Source organism: Choloepus didactylus, chromosome 19 (genome assembly GCF_015220235.1).
Source record: "Choloepus didactylus isolate mChoDid1 chromosome 19, mChoDid1.pri, whole genome shotgun sequence".
NCBI classification, from domain to species: Eukaryota; Metazoa; Chordata; class Mammalia; order Pilosa; family Megalonychidae; genus Choloepus; species Choloepus didactylus.
The window spans coordinates 14,145,615-14,162,985 of NC_051325.1; the positions used below are offsets into that span (position 1 = coordinate 14,145,615).

Here is a 17,371-nt window from a genome sequence, read left to right on the forward strand (position 1 = left end):
TTACATGACTTCATTATAGCGATATAAAATCTCATTTGACTTATTTAAATTTTAAAAATTAAGATAACTTTAAAATATTTAAAAATAATATAGAAGGTACAGAGCTATAGCAAATATTTTGATCTTGATTACAAGTGGGAAATTTGCTTAAGTTTTTTAAATCTGCATAGGTAGAAGCAATATATTTGACATTATAACATAAGTAAATAGATAAATATATTTTTGGCAAACACCAAAGAGACTTGCAACTGTCAAAATTCTGTTAATCATCTTGCACATAATTCATTTTTCTGATTTTGAGGGCAGGTCAAGAATTATACCAGTTAACATTTACTGGGCACTTTAAATAGATTTTCTCTTTAATTCCTATGAAATAGATATTACTATTTTCGGCTTTTAGTTGAGAACATTGAGGCTAAGAGAATTTAAGTAAACAAGGCACTCACAGAGATCTTAAATATCTAAAAGAATTTAGGTAAATAAGGCACACTCACAGAGAATTTAAATGTTTATCTGACCACAAGGCTGGGTGGTTTGCTACTTAGAAACTCGGCTGGCTCTCATTATTCTTTTGTGATTAATATCTTAATTCATAATATCTTCCATTATATAACTCCGAGTCCTAGCGTTGATCGTTTTGGCACAACTGTACAGAAACCGGAGGGAGTGGGCCTCAGAAACTAGAAACCACAAGGCCTAGAATGCAACGCGGCGCCGGACCGCCCAGGAGCGCGGCAGCTCGCCGAAGGGCATGCTGGGAGTAGTAGTTTCTTTAGCCACCCTCTCTTCTCCCGCCCTCAAGAGCATCCGAATCGGAGCTCGGTCCCTACTCTTCCTACGACCCGGCAGATCCCCTCGTCCTTGCACTCCCGGAGGCTGACTAAGAATGAGCCCCTGACACGGTGGACCCAGTTACCGCGTCCCTCCGGGCCAGGCTAGCACTACCTACCTCACCTGCAGCTTCGGAGGACGCGCAGCTCGGTTACCACAGAAACGACGCTGCTTCCGTCACGGCGCGTGCTGTAGGCCAAAGGTCAGAATGCCAGTTCCGGTTCCGGTTCCGGGATTCTGCTTGTTGTTAGAAAGCTTTGAGGTGTTGGCGGGTACTGGGGTCCGATTTCTGCGGTTCGAGGGGTCGCCCGAAGCCCGCTGCTGCAGACATGGCGGCCTCCACCGCGGCCGGGAAGCAGCGGATTCCCAAAGTGGCCAAAGTAGGCGATAGCAAGGGGTTTTGTGGGGGAGGGCCTGGAAGAGGGGTTTGCCCCAGCCCCAGCCAACGTGGTGCCCCGAGCGGGGGCGAATGTTGTCTGGGAAACAGGGCCACTCCGCGTGGGGCCGCGAGGGAAGAGGAAGGGGAGGGTCACCGGGTGGTCGGACTCGGGCTCCTGTCACCCCAGAGCACGACCCGGGTCGGCGTGGCTTTCGTTCTGGGGAGGTGTTTTTGCGCGGGGAGGAGAGAGTTTATTCAGCAAAGTTTTATCGAGCCAGGTGTTGGCGCTTACTGTAAATGCTACTGGAGCAAAGTGGAAGATGCCATGGGCGAGAATAAGGGGCGTTATGCGAGTGGGGAGTCTTCAGGAAAAACTTTGCTGAGGAAGTGATATATTTAAGCTGATAAAAGTTAACCCAGCTGAGTGGAGGGAATGAGAGTAGATGACCAGGGTTGTGGAGCGGTATAAATGGAATTAGGTGAACAATAAGTTTAGTATTATCTGATAGGTCAATCCATGGCTGATATTTACCTAGTGCTTAATATGTGGCAGACTTTGTGCTCATCCTTTGCAGACATCGGTACCTCCTTTCTCCAGCCCAGATGACTCTCTTGACTTTGGCGTTTTCGTCTCTTATTTAGATGATTCCCAGAGATAATGCATATAAAGCAGTTATCACAGTATCTGGGACGTAGTGTTCATTACATGTGAGCTGTCCTCATTATTATCATTATTGCACACATGGCATTAAATATTTCTCATAATTCGATTTCATAAACTTTTATTGAGTACCTCCTATATAAAAGAGATCTAAAGGAACCAGTACCAGCAAGATTTGGTCCAAAAGAGTGCTTTCTGGTAGAAATATAATCAATGCAAGCGATACATGTAATTTCATATTTTCTTGCAGCCACATTAAAAAGTTAAAAAAAAAAACAGATGAAATAAATTCTAATAATATTTTTAATCTAGTGTATCTGAAATATTGTTTGAATATTGTTTGAATTGTTTGGATATAGTTTGAATATTCTATTGCAAACTATGGACTATAGTTAACAGTAATATCTTAATATTCTTTCATCAGTAGTAACAAATGTACCACACCAATACTATGGGTCAATAATGGGGGAGATAACGTGTATGGGAGGATTTGAGTTTTCTTTTTTATTTTTATTTCTTTTCTGGAGTAATAACATGTTCTACAATTGATCCTGGTGTTGTATGCACAACTATGTGATGATACTGTGAGCCGGTGATTGTATACTTTGAATGGTTTGCATGGTGTGTGAATATATTAATAAAATTGCATTAAAGATAAAAAAAAATAAAAAATAAAAACCAATCCCTGTCTCCACCCAGGCCATCAAGATAAGCTGAAGAATCCCATAAATACAAGTTGTAATGCCAGATAAGATATGGTACACATCTTGATAAAGCAACATCTCTGATGACAGCCCCAAACTAAAAGAGCATACTTGCTATTATTACTACCTTTCCTCTTGACAATTTTACCTATGGCTTTGGTAATAGATACCTTATACAAAATAGTAAGCATAATATTTTTTCTTGACAGTCTCATAGAAAAATGGGAACATGTCATACAAATAGGGCATCTTGTAATAATACTTACGAAGTTCACAGCCTAAAAAAGTTTGTTTTTTAAAAACCTTGTGTGAAGTGCCTCTACCAAAACCAGAAATGTCTTCTGTCTTAAAAGGTAAAAAACAAAGCCCCAGCTGAGGTACAGATAACTGCTGAACAACTCTTAAGAGAAGCTAAAGAAAGAGAACTTGAGCTTCTTCCACCTCCTCCTCAACAGAAGATCACAGATGAAGAGGAGTTAAATGATTACAAACTAAGGAAAAGGAAGGTTAGTCCATCCAGTATCTTTCAGAGAGTCTGTCAGTATTGATAAGAATTTATAGGTCAGAATTTGAGAAGTTCCACATTAGAGAGTCTATAAGATAATAAGAAAAGGTTAGTGTTTCTAGCCACGTGAATAATATAACTTCCAGTTACAAGATAACTGCATTTTGCAGAGCTATGTAAAATATGCTGTGAATTGTCTGTTTTGAAGTATAAAGAAATTAAATTCACTAGAGACATAATTTTTGATATCGCAGGTTTGTGGAAGAACTGACAACTGTTAAGAAGGGTGTACTTAGCAAGACTACATTATGTACTTCTGTCTGTCCTGCCTTCTGTGTTAAGAACTAAGATCTGGGAAAGAGCACTGAAAAGACTGGAATGTGATCTGACTTTCCCACCCTAGAGTGTGTGATTATTTTAAATTTAAAGTAGTGTACTTAAACAGGATACACCAATCCTGCTGTATCTACTTTTATTTTCATTGAGTTATATGTGAAATTCTGAGACATTGCCAAAAGGACTTAAAGGTAATTGTCAAAACTTTTCTTATTAGGGACAAGTATAGAGTATATTAAAGTATCAGTTGTCAATAGGCAACAGGAGAAAATAGCAACAATGCTGCTACTATTTCTTTATATTTAAAGTTTTCTTTTTGTCTACAGGTAAGACTTTAAAGAAACACCTGAGATTCTCAAGGATTGCAGGATATACTTTTTCTTAAACAAGAACAAAATAAATTTTTTGTACATTTTTGTGTTTTTTAATACAAGGAAAAATAAACAAAGAATGATATCATTTTCAGTTGTTGTCTCTTTAATTTGACTGTCTTTCCTTCCTCCAGACTTTTGAAGATAACATAAGGAAAAACAGGACTGTGATTAGTAACTGGATAAAATACGCGCAATGGGAAGAGAGTCTAAAGGAGATTCAAAGGTAAAATTACTGAAAGTGTAATTTTGTTTATAAAGATTAATGTTATATGTTAACAGATACAAAACAATTAAGAGAAGTAACTCTGGCAGTATTTTCAAATTGTGTTCTGTGGAACCTGAAGGTTCCTTTGAGAGGCCTCAGGAGCACTGTGGGAGGATCAACCTGGGAGTAGTGACGGAAGAAAGTCGTACAGGCAGGTTTGCCACTGCTGCATACTCTACAACCAGAGAAGCTCATTTTCATCCGCTTTCTATATAGTGAGATTTTTAACATGAAAGTTTTCACTGAATATCAGTGGCCTACACGATAAAAAGTCAGTGTGATCTGTTCTCATGAACTGGCCCTTCCTGTTGACAGGCCTTTCTGCAGTCTCCCAATATCCCCTTCCCCGAACACACCATGTCTCTCTACCTGGACAGTTGGTTGTTCTCTCTGCCTGGAATGAACATGTCTTCACAGCCAACTTGGCCTCCTGGTAAACCAGAACTTTCCGCAAATTCTCAATTCTGGAGTTACCTGCTATTTCGTCTTTTCCACCAGACATTTTCATTTCTCCATCCTCTCTGCTTCCTTATACAGCTCTTTATTATAACGTTTGTCATAGGATGTTGTAATTACATGCATGAATGTCTTTTATAAGACTGTGTAAGGTCCCTGAGAACAAGTAATCATGTATTTTCACCTTTTTATGCTCAGAACTTAGCTCATGATAGACACGCAATAAAATAGCATAAGACAGTTGCCATGTACATTGTGTGTGCTACTTCTTAGTCTTGCTTCCTAAGGGCTCGATCCATATACGAGCGTGCTTTAGATGTGGACTATCGAAACATTACACTGTGGCTGAAATATGCAGAAATGGAAATGAAAAATCGCCAGGTCAACCATGCCCGAAATATCTGGGACCGGGCCATAACAACTCTCCCACGAGTCAACCAGTTCTGGTAAGTTCCTGATGTAACAAAACGGTTTTTTGTACACTAGAAAAGTTCCACGTTTTTGTGTATTTATTTAATTAACATAGTTGAGATTACTGTATGCATTTAATTTTACATCCTACTTTTTCTTTACAAATACTGTAGGTAATTTTTAATATGCCATAGTCTAAGTTATAATCACAATGTTTCTTAGCTATGTAATGAAAACTAAAACTTTGACTATAATCTTTTATCCATAAGAAACTTGTAGTTGAACTAGGCAATTTTTACAAAAAAACTACCCTTTTTCTCAGTGGTTCATCCTTTTTCAGATCTATATTTTAATAAAAAACCATATTTGATTTGACCTTTAGGGAAGATAAACTCAAACCTTCTTCACATTTAACAAAGGAAGAACTAGAAATGACCCAAGAGCATTTTTCCCCCAAGTCATTTTATTACAACATGTATTTTGGGATGATTTTGTTCAAGGTACAAGTACACGTACATGGAGGAGATGCTGGGAAACATTGCTGGCGCGCGGCAGGTGTTTGAGCGCTGGATGGAGTGGCAGCCTGAGGAGCAAGCCTGGCATTCCTACATCAACTTCGAGCTGAGATACAAAGAGGTGGATCGGGCCCGCACCATTTATGAAAGATATATCCTTCAGACAAGGTTGGAGGGGTGCCGTTATTGTCCTGGCTGCTGCTCCTACATGGAGATGTAGTTATATGTGGTCAGGAGACATAGTCATTAACATTAGACGAGAAGTAACCACATGGAGATGTAGTCATAAATGGTCTGGAGACAGTCATTAACACTAGACAAGAAGTAAAGGATGCAGTTTCATCCGCTTTGTAGGTTATGTTGTTTTGTTTTGTTTTTTTCTAGAGACATAGATTGGCAAAAATGAAAGATGTGGTCTGGGTAATTGCTTGAGTCTTTTCCACAGTAGCTTTGGATTTATGTATGTTTCAGCAATAATGCTGTGGTTCCTTATGGAAAATGACTTCCTAAGATCCTGGCTGCTATAGCCAGTTCTGTTTTTCTGTGGTATGTGTTGGTTCACGAACGCTCTACTGGAGGCTGAATTGAAAGCTTTAATGCTTATGAGCCATGTGGTTTCAGCAAGTCATTCGTCTCATTTGAGCCTTGGAGCCCTCAATTATAAAGTAAGAATAAAAATACCTACTGGGGATATTTAGTCGGTAAATATCTACTTGAACATTTACCTAATGAAAGAAGACACTTGAAAGGACTCAGAATCTGAATTTTTTTTTTTATTACAGAAGTTGTGGGTTACAGAACAGTCAGGCATAAAATACAGGATGTCCATATACCTCATTACTTATACCTTGCAGTGGTGTGGAACATTATTTACAATTGATGAAAGCACACTTTTATAATTATACTATTAACTATAGTCCATGGTTTAACTTAGGGTTCACTCGTGTTGTGCAATTTCATGCAATTTTTAAAATTTTTATTCTAGTAACATATATACAATCTAACATTACCCCTTTTAACCACTTTCAGATACATATTTCAGTGCTGTTAATTACGTTCACAATGTTATACTACTGTCAGAACCATCCATAAGCAAAATTTTTCCATTGTCTCAAATAGAAACTCTGTACATTTTAAACCTCTACTCCCTTTCCCTATCCCTACCCGTTCCCTATATATGTAACCTACATTCTAGATTCTGACTCTGTGAGTTTGTTTATTATAATTATTTCATATCGGTGAGATCATACACTATTTGTCCTTTTGTGTCTGGCTTATTTCACAAAATGTGATGTCTTCAAGGTTCCTCTGTGTTGTCACATGAATCAGGGCTTCATTCTTTTTACAGCCAAATAATATTCCATTGTATATGTAGACCACATTTTGTTTATCCATTCATAAGTTGATGGTCACTTGGGTTGCTTCCATCTTCTGGCAATTGTGCATAATGCTGCTGTGAATAATGGTCTACAAATATCTGTTCAAGTCCCTGTTTTCAATCTTTTGGGTATATACTTTGAAGTGGGATTGCTGAGTCGTAATGGGAATTCTTTACTTTCTGAGGAACAGCCAAACTCTTCCACAGCAGCTACACCATTTTACATTCCCACCAGCAGTGAATGCATTTTCCTGTTTCTCCACATCCTCTCCAACACTTGTAATTTTCCGTTTGTTTTTTTTTTTTTTGATAGTAACCATTCTAGTGGGTGTGAAATGGTGTTTCATTGTGGTTTTGATTTGTACTTCCCTGATGGTTAATGATGTTCAGCATCTTTTCATGTGCTTTTTGGCCAACTGCTTTGAGAAAGTCTCTTCACCCCTTTCTCCCATTTTTTAATTGGGTTGTTTGTCATTTTGTTGTTGAGTTAAAGGATTTCTCTGTATCTTCTGGATATTAAACCCTTAATGGATATGTGGTTTTTCGAAATAGTTTCTGCCATTGTATATCTGTCCTTTTACTTTCATAACAAAGTCCTTTGATGCACAAAGTTTTTAATTTTGATTAAATTTTGATGGGATTCCATTTATCTGCTTTTTCTTTTTGTTGCTCACGGTTTAGGCGGTTAAGTCTAAGAAACCATTGCCTAATGCAAAGTCCTGAAGATGCTTTCCTGTTTTCTTCTAGAAGTTTGATAGTTCTTGTTCTTATATTTATGTCTTTGAGCCATTTGAAATTGATTTTTGTATACGGTGTGAGGTAGGGATCCAACTTCATACTTTTGCAAATGAACATCCAGTTTACCCAGTACCATTTGTTGAAGAGACTCTTCTCTCCCAATTAAGTGGTTTTTGCCCCTTATCAAAAATCGGTTGATCATAAATCTGAAGGTTTATTTCTGAGCTCTCAATTTGATTCCATCAGTCTATATGTCTCTTCTTGTGCCCGTAGGATGCTGTTTTGATTACTGTGACTTTAATAAATTTTAAGATTAGAAAGTATGAGTCCTCCAACTTGGTTCTTCTTTTCAAGAGGACTTTGACTATTTGGTGCCCTTACCCTTCTGTATAAATTTTATGATTGGCCTTTCCATTTCAGCAAAGAAGGTTGTTGGCATTTTGATTGGGATTGCTTTGAATCTGTAAATCATTTTGGGTAGAATTGAGATCTGAAAAATATTTAGCCTTCTAATCTATGACCATGGAATGTCCTTTATTTAGTTCTATTTACTTAGGTCTTCTCTGATTTCTTTTAGCAATGCTTTGTAATTTTCTGTACATAAGTCCTTTACATCCTTGGTTAGATTTATTCCTGGATATATGATTATTTTAGTTGCTATTGTAAATGGATTTTTTTTCTTGATTTCTTCTTCAGATTATTCACTGCAAATATATAGAAACACTACTGACTTTTGGGTGTTGATCTTGTACCCCTAGGCTATGCTGAATGCATTTATTAATTCTAGTAGCTTTGTTGTGGATTTTTCAGGATTTTCTGTGTATAGGACATGTCATCTGCAAGTAGGAAAATTTTACTTCTTCCCTTCAATTTGTATGCCTTTTATTTCTTTCTCTTGCCTAATTGCTCTAGCTAGAACTTCCAGTACAGTGTTAAATAACAGTGGTGACAGTGGACATCCTTGTCTTTTTCCTGAACTTAGAAAGCTGTTAGTCTTTCACCATTAAGTAGGATTTTGGCCGTGGGTTTTTCATATATGCTCTTTATCATGTTGAGGAAATCTCCTTCTATCCCTAGTTTTCTAAGTGTTTTTATAAAGAATGGGTGCTGGATTTTGTCAAATGCCTTTTCTATATCAATTGTGATCATCACATGGTTTTTTCCTTCAGTCTGTTAATGTCGTGTATTACATTAATTGATTTTCATAGGTTGAATCACACCTTCATACTTGGGATAAATCCCACTTGATCATAGTGTTTAATTCTTTTAATGTGATGTTGGATTTGATTTGCTAGTATTTTGTTGAGGATTTTTACATTATATTCTTGAGATATATTAGTCTGTGGTTTTCTTGTCTTGTGGTAACTATCTGGCTTTGGTATGAGAGTGATGTTGACTTCATAAAATGAATTAGGCAGTATTGCCTATGCTTCAGTTTTTTGGAAGAGTTTGAGCAGAATTGGTGTTCATTCTCCTTGAAATGTTTGGTAAAATTCACCAATGAAGTGGACTTGGGCTTGTCTTTGTTGGGAGGCTTTTGATTACTGATTGTTCCAACCCAGCTCTTGAAGGGCTTTGTTTAGTGCAGCCCCAAGAACAAAGAACACACTGGGCACAGAGTCATACGTGAGTTTTACGAACAGGAGAAGATTTTTCCCTGTGGCGGCCATCCAGGAAGTCAGCATTCCACAAATGTGGGGGTAAAAGGGGTAGAGGATTTAGGACAGAGACATTCCATAGGACATGAGCAGAGAGTTTCAGCATGGTTTCATGACACGGGGTCTGAAGATTTGTTATCAGCAGTAATTAGGGGAGGGGAGTGCCAATGCTTTATTAGATAAATAGTTTACAATACCATCTGTACATTCTTTTTCCCTTGAGAAGGTCTGTTGACCTTTAACTTCTTGTCCTAGTTACGTAGGTGGCTACGTGCAGTGACTTACTATCAGTATGGAGGGGGAGCCTGAGCCTTGGGTCTCCACACTGATTCAATCGCTTTATTAGTTATTGGTTTGTTGAGATCTTCTGTTTCTTCTTTAGTCAGTGTGGGTAGTTTGTGCATTTCATCGAGGTTATCTGTTTTGTTGGTGTACTGTTGTTCATAGCATCCTCTTTTAGTTTTCTGTATTTCAGTGGGGTCAGTAGTAATGTCCCCCTTTTCATTTCTGATTTTAGTTATTTTTGTCTTCTTTTTTACTTCATCAAATCTAGCTAAAGATTTGTCAATTTTATGTATCTTTTCAAAGAACCAACTTTTGGTTTTGATTGTATTGTTTTTTTTAATTCTCTGTTTCATTTATTTCTGCTCTAAACTTTGTTATTTCCTTCCTCCTACTTACTTTGGGTTTAGTTTGCTCTCCTTTTTCTAGTTCTTCCAATTTTGACGTTAAATCTATGATTTGAAATCTTTTTTCATTTATAATATAAGTATATGGAGCTACAAGATTCCCTCTCAGCACTGCCTTTGCTGCATCCATAAGTTTTGGTATGTTGTATTTACTTTTTTGTTTGCCTCAAAGATATTTTTTAATTTCCTTCTTGATGTCTTTGACCCTTTGGTTGTTTAAGGGTGCATTGCTTAGTACCACATATTTGTGAATTTTCCATTTCTCCCTTTGTTATTGATTTCTAGCTTTGTTCCATTGTGGTTGGAGAAGATACATTATATGATTTCAATATTTTTTAATGTATTGAGAATTATTTTATGACCTAAAACATGTTCTATCCTGGAGAATGATCCATGTGCACTTGAGGAGAATATGTATTCTGTTGTTGGGTGAAGTGTTCTATATGTGTCTGTTAGGTCTAGTTGGTTTAAAGTATCATTCATTCAGGTCTTCTATTTATTGATTGATCTTTTGTGTACATGTTATATCCATTATTGAAACAGGTATATTGAAGTCTTCAATTATTAATGTAGAACTGTTAATTTCTCCCTTCAAATCTATCAGTAGTTGCTTCACATATTTTAGGGCTCTGCTGTTAGGTGCATAAATATTTATAATTGTTACATCTTCTTGTTGAGTTGATTCCTTTAGCATATAATGACCATGTGTAACTGTTTTTGGCTGAAGGTATTTTATCTGATATTAGACTAGCTACCTCAGCTCTCTTTTGGTTACTGCTTGCATGGTATATATTTTTTCCATCTCTCCACTTTCAGCCTACTTGTATCTTTGAATTTAAGGTCTGTCTTGCAGATAGCATTTAGTTGGGCCATACTTTTTTTTTTTTTTTATCTTTTCTGCCAGTCTCTGCCTTTTTACTGGAGAATTTAATCCATTTACATTTAAAGTCACTAATGATAATGCAGGATCTTCTTCTGCCATTCTTTTATATAGTCTTTGTAAGTCTTATACTCTTTTGTCCCTCAATTCTTTTGTTAATGCCTACTTTGATATTTATTTGATTTTTTTCTGTTGTAACATATTGAGTCCCTTTTCATTTCTATTTGGATACATTTTTCATGTGTTTTTCTTGTGGTTACCTTGGGTTAAAATTTAACATCCTAAATATTTTAATGTCTTGATCCATTTGGTCCACAGTCTAGTCCTCTTTGTCAATGCTTTCTGGATTTTTGACCTCTTCCTTTGGATGGGCCATCACTTCCGATTTCTTTGGTTGTCTTCTAATCTTTTGTTGCACACCATACTTTTTTTTTTTAATTGAGATATAGTCACACACCACGCAGTCATACAAAACAAATCGTACATTTCATTGTTCACAGTACCATTACATAGTTGTACATTCATCACCTAAATCAATCCATGACACCTTCATTAACACACACACAAAAATAATAAGAATAATAATTAAAGTGAAAAAGAGCAACTAAAGTAAAAAAGAACACTGGGCGCCCTTGTCTGTTTGTTTGTTTCCTTCCCCCACCTTTCCACTCATCCATCCACAAACTAGACAAACGGGAGGCACACCATACATTTTAATCTTTTGAATTGTTAACTCTGGGATTTGTTCCCTGAGAGTCTGTTTTTCAGCTTGTAACCAACTGATGATATGATAGAGATTTTCTTGAATGTTAGCTCACCTATCAGGAAGGTTCACCCAAGGTGAATGCTAAGTGCAGGGTTCTCCATGACTTTTCTGGGCCTGTGTCTTATCGTGGGCTTGTGCTTGCTAATGGTTTACAAGTTCCCATGAGTACAGGAGTTTGAATGCCCCCTCTCCTTCCCAGGAGGCAGACCTTCTCCCTCTCTTGGGTGTTCCACTGGCAGACCTCAAGCAGGGAATCCTTTGCCCCAGGCTTTTCCTCTCAATTGTTTTTTACTCTGCTTTGGTTCAAACTGGTTTTACCTGGAAAGCAAATTCTGGGTGGGGTCATGTCTGAGAGGAGTTTAGCAAATCAGTCTTTCCCAGCCTGAACAAGCCCAGGGTCCAGTAAAGGGAGTGCAAGCCAACTGCAAACTGCCCTGGAGGGGGATAAGGGAGTAGCCAGAAAGGGCGCCAGAAGCTTCTTCCACAGTTCCCCAAAGTTGCACTTTCTTGCCCTGCTCAGCAGGTGCAAACCTTCAGCTGTCCTCTGCAGCTCTGAGGAAGCATAGCATCTTTAAGTCTCCTCCATTACCTTTGTCCGGGGTGGGTTGGGACAGTGGCACCCTCAGAGCTGGGTACCCAGTGATCTGAATTCGCTAATCAAAAACTATTAGTAATCTGGCTGTGCGCATCCCAGATCTTGGGGAAGTGGATTTTTTAATGGCCCTTTCTGGCACCAGCAAGCCATGCCACAGACTGGACCCCACTGTGGCCTACAGTGAGAGTGAGGGGTGGCCATTGGTAACTGCCATTTAGAAAAATTTACCATTCTTTACCATAATTCACCAGTGTCTTCCTCCTGCTCTTCCCTGGATGTTGCACAGTGTTCCACTTGATGCCTGAGTTTCAAAATAGTTGATTCAGAGAGTTCCCACCTGTGTAGTAGTTGTTCTGGTGGAGGGGGGACTGATTCCTCAAGCTTCCTACTCCACTATCTTCCACCAACCCAACACTGCGTTTTTTTAAGATCTTAATCGTCATTACTCACTTTAATATCACTAATTTAGCAAAAACTTTTGTAGTACTTACTGCGTGCCAGGTTTATTGTAAGTACTTTACAAACATTAGGTCATTTAGTCCTCATGACTACCCTGTGATATGGAATCTACTGCATTCAACAGGTGAAGAAACTGAGGCACAGGAGATTAGTAGCTTGCCCACAGTCTCACAGGTAGTGAGGGAGGTGGCATTTGAAGCTAGTAGGGCAGCTTCAGAGGTATGCTCTTAAACTCTTTGCTGTATTTTAAATGGATTATTACTTTTGTAACTAATTATTTCCTCAAGGAAGGAAGATTAAAAATAAAGACCTCCTTTTAACAAATAAAATGGTAATTCAAAACTTTTTTTTTTTTTTTTTTTTTTTGCCTTAGTTATCAGTTTTTTGTGTGGCATCCTGTTTTTTTCTTAATTTTTAATTGAAGTATTAATGTTTATTTAGTGGCCAGAAACTATGCAAAGACCTTTACATGCATTTTCTCATTTAAAGCTGGCAATTATCCAGTGAGGTAGATTTTACTTCTCTCTATTTACAGATGAAAAAAATGAGATTTAGACAGTTGAAATGACTTGTCTCAGATCACATGGCTAGAAATCACAGTTCTGATTTTTCTTTGCCTGCGAAGTCCTTTTCATGCCCACTGTTAAAGTACTGAGTCAGCACTGGGGGAAGATAGTGATGAACAAGACACTCCCCATCCTCCCTGAGGGTCACGGTTTAGTAGTTCTGTGTCTTTATATGTGGTTTACTATCCCTATAACTTGGATTGTTGGGTGTTTGTTTTTTGTTTTTTTTTTTTTGTTTGATTTTTTTTATTAAGTCACCTCCCCAGGACTTCCAGTGCTGTCTTGCCTGGTATTTCCTTAATTCCTTTGCACTTGTGCTTGTACACCCTGATGTCAAGAACTGGATCAAGTATGCCCGCTTTGAAGAAAAGCATGGTTATTTTGCCCATGCACGGAAAGTGTACGAGAGAGCTGTCGAGTTCTTTGGAGATGAGCATATGGATGAGCACCTTTATGTCGCCTTTGCCAAATTTGAAGAAAATCAGAAAGAAGTAAATATAGTTAAACTCAATTATGTTGCAGAACAGCTTAGAAAAGATTACTTTTTGTGCCCACTGAGTTCATTTTCACTTTTCTTATGCACTTATCCTTGGAGAAAATGTTTTTAAAATACAAAACCCGTGATTTAACAAAGAAAACTGCGTAAATCTGTGGCTAAGCTACAGATTTGGAGCTGAATTTCTATAGATCCTATTATAACTCTGTCTTACTTTTCTGTCCTTTGTCTGAAAAGTAAGCCTTTAAACCTGGCCATAAAATTGAAAATTGAGAGTCATTTGGCATTCATATTAAAGAACTTTTAAGGTAATAAACCTGCGAGACAAAAAGCCCAGAATTCTCAAAATAGAACAGGGAATTTGGAATGATAACAGAGATTGCCCCATAAATAAGTCAGTTCTTTTTTTCCATGATATTTATGGAAAATAGCCCCTTAAAGTTGCTCAAATAATACAGAATCAAGAGAAAAAAAGGAGATCAGAATGCAGGCTCTTGCACAGATCATGACAGGGAATTCAGATTTTATTCTAAGGGTAATGGGAAACATTAAAGAGTTTTAAGCAGGAGAGTGATAGAATATAATTTGTATTTTAAAGACAGCCTCTAGTTAATTCATGGAGAAGGTACCAGGGGGCAGGGGACTGGCAAGAGTGGAAGCAAGGGTTCCAGTGGTGAGATTTTTGAAATGGTCCAGGTAAGAAATGGAGATAGGTTGGCAGGGAGAATGGGGAGAAATGAAAGGCTAAGTAAAGGTGGTACAAATGGCAGGGCTTTTTGTATTGAAAGAAGAAAGTAGAGAAATCATGGAGGACTCCTGGGTGTTTGGCTTGAGCAACAACATGACTCTAGGTGTTGGCTGCGCTAAGATGGGGAAGACCCAGGTTTTGTGGGGAGGAAACCAGAGCTCAGTTTTGGACCTGTTTAATGTGAGATGACCAACAGACGTCTAACTGGCAATGTTAAGTAGACAGTATTACATGTGGAGCTCAAAATGTCAGTTCATCCTGACAGAAATACTGTCAACAATTAAGCACCAACATACAGGAGAAAAGTCTTATTTTGGACATTTTGAGGCTTCAAAATCAAACTTAAATGTAATATTTTATGTCACAATAACTCTCCAAGTTGTGACTAAGAGAATATTGCCTAATAGAAGGTGGTAATCCTATCTGCTTTTAGTTTGAAAGGGTACGAGTGATCTACAAGTATGCACTGGACAGAATTTCAAAACAGGAGGCCCAAGAACTCTTTAAAAATTATACCATCTTTGAGAAAAAGTTTGGTGATAGGCGGGGGATTGAAGACATCATCGTGAGCAAACGGAGATTCCAATATGAAGAAGAAGTGAAGGTGAGTGCTAGTGTAGATGGTTAACTTTGCAGAGAACTAAGATGTGCTAATACTGGCTACCATAGCAAGTTAGGGCTGCCAGTGATTGTGCAGTAGAAGATGTGTCTGTTGTAAATTGGCAGCTATTCCAGACAACTAGGTATAAATGAGACTTGAGAGAAAAATCATACAGATGACACTAGATTTGCTCTGGCACTCACATTTTGAAAATTAATTTGTTGCTTTCTGGTTGCGTACTGCAGAAGATACCCATTGAGCTAATTTTTGAAAGAAGATAGAAGAATCAGAGATTGATTCCAAAACCTCTTTTTCCGCATTACCCTTGAGCTTAACTATTTGAACACAGAATGAAAGATGTATTGTTGATATGTTTCCATTCTCATCTCCTTATCTGCCTTGTATATTTTGATTCAAACTCAAAGATATTAGCATTTTCCTTTATTATTCTGTGTTTTTAAAAATATTTAGATTAATTAAGATGTCTCCAAACAAAGGACTAAATCTGGTATTAAATATGTTGGTAGGTTAGCAAGATTTGTTTGAGAAACATATATTAATTGAAAAGGCATGTTTCACAATCGCAAGTATGGCATAATGCCATAGTAATTTTAAATATAGACAATTCTATGAGGTCACATGTATAAATAAGTAAATACACTTATAAAAATAGGCACCCAGTTCTCTTGGGAGTAGTAGCTATAGATGAAAGAGTTCTTGCTGTGAAGCACACTTGCTAATAATTTGTCCTCTGTATTCCTTATTCTTTTCTATTTATAAAATAGAAAATACCAGGAATGGTATTTTTTAAATGAGATAATGTAAAATCTAGAGAAAAGGTGCCATAATAAAATCACCTAAGCCTCTTTTCAGGCAAGTGTAGATCCTGTATTTGTTTTTGTGTGTTAAGCTGGTTATCTCTGTAGGCTAATCCACACAATTATGATGCCTGGTTTGATTACTTACGATTGGTGGAAAGTGATGCAGAAGCAGAAACTGTGCGAGAAGTATATGAAAGAGCCATTGCCAATGTCCCACCGATCCCGGAGAAGAGGCACTGGAAGCGTTATATATATCTTTGGGTCAACTATGCACTCTATGAAGAATTGGAGGCAAAGGTAACAAATGGGTTCCTTGCTCCTGTCCTTACAGCTTGCCTCTGGTAGGGGTAACTAAAATTTACAATCCTAGAAACAAAGGAATTTAGTTATTTTTTTACTTTTTTTTATTTTTTATTAGAACAGTTGTAGGTTTGCAGGAAAATCTTACAGAAAGAGAGTTCCCATATAGCCTCCTGTCTCACAGTTTTCCTTATCACTAACATTTACATTAGTGTAATACCTTTGCACAAGTAAAAACATTATTAGTGTTATACTGTTAACTATAGTCCATACTTTATATCAGGGTTCACTCTGATATAAATACATAACATAAAATTTCCCATTTTATCAACTTTCCCATATACACTTCAGTGATGTTCACATTTCACAGTGATTTGCCACCATCACCACCATCAAATACCAACACTTTTTCCATCACCCCAAACAGAAACTCTTGTACAAAAACCTTAACTCCACATTTCCCACCTTCACCTAGCGCCTGGTAACCTCTATGCTAGTTTTTGAGTTAATGAATTGCATATTTTGCGTATTTTGTATAAATGAGGTCATACAATATGTGTCGTTTTGTGTCTGGGTTATTTCACACATAACAATGTCATCAGGGTTCATCCATGGTTGAATAATATTGCATTGTATGTATATGCTGCATCTTTTTTTGTCCATTCATCTATTGATGGAAGCTTGGATTACTTCCTGCTTTGGGCAATTATAAATAATTCCACTATGAAGATTGGTGTATGAGTTATCTGTTCAATCCCCTGCTTTCAGTTCTTTTGGGTATATACCAAGACGTGAGATTGCTGGGTCATATGGTAAGTCTATACTTAACGTCTGAGGAATCACCAGACTGTTTACTATTTTCCTCGGCAGCAGCATCGTTTTACATTCTCACTAGTAATGTACAAGTGTTGGTATTTTTCCACATTCTCTCCAACACTTGGTGTTTTCCATTTTTTTAATGGTAGCCATTCTAGTGGGTGTGAAATGGTGTCTTATCATTGCGGTTTTGATTTTCATTTCCCTAATGACTGATGGCATTGAGCATCTTTTCATGGGCTTTTTGGCCATTTGTATATCTCCTTCGAGGAAATGTCTATTCAAGACTTTTGCTCATTTTTTAAATGGGTTGTTTGTCTTTTTTGTTGTTAAGTTAAAGGAATTTTTATATATTCTGGATATTGAACCCTTATCGGATATATGGTTTCCAAGTATTTTCTCCCATTCTGTAGGTTTGGTTTT

At 37.5% G+C, this 17,371-nt stretch overlaps 2 protein-coding genes across 7 annotated transcripts in view; one reads left to right on the plus strand and one right to left on the minus strand.

Moving 5' to 3' along the window:
• Positions 1–1,008, minus strand: part of CFAP61 (cilia and flagella associated protein 61) — a 302,443-nt gene extending 301,435 nt beyond the window's left edge. For 5 of the 6 annotated variants that reach the window (XM_037812259.1, XM_037812260.1, XM_037812258.1 and 2 more), the window contains exon 1: positions 950–1,008. The gene's annotated coding sequence lies outside the window, so the exon portion shown is untranslated. Of the gene's footprint in view, positions 1–494; positions 566–949 lie in introns of those variants that run through there. The other variant, XM_037812257.1, reaches the window with a different exon arrangement.
• A 43-nt stretch (positions 1,009–1,051) lies between these two features.
• The window catches only part of CRNKL1 (crooked neck pre-mRNA splicing factor 1), a 34,694-nt gene continuing 18,374 nt past the window's right edge, over positions 1,052–17,371 (plus strand). Inside the window, exons 1-8 of the mRNA XM_037812263.1 lie at positions 1,052–1,211; positions 2,929–3,081; positions 3,922–4,013; positions 4,799–4,957; positions 5,423–5,589; positions 13,479–13,657; positions 14,844–15,014; positions 15,938–16,129. Coding sequence (XP_037668191.1) covers positions 1,161–1,211; positions 2,929–3,081; positions 3,922–4,013; positions 4,799–4,957; positions 5,423–5,589; positions 13,479–13,657; positions 14,844–15,014; positions 15,938–16,129 — 1,164 coding nt within the window. The 5' untranslated portion in view covers positions 1,052–1,160. The remainder of the gene's footprint in view (positions 1,212–2,928; positions 3,082–3,921; positions 4,014–4,798; positions 4,958–5,422; positions 5,590–13,478; positions 13,658–14,843; positions 15,015–15,937; positions 16,130–17,371) is intronic.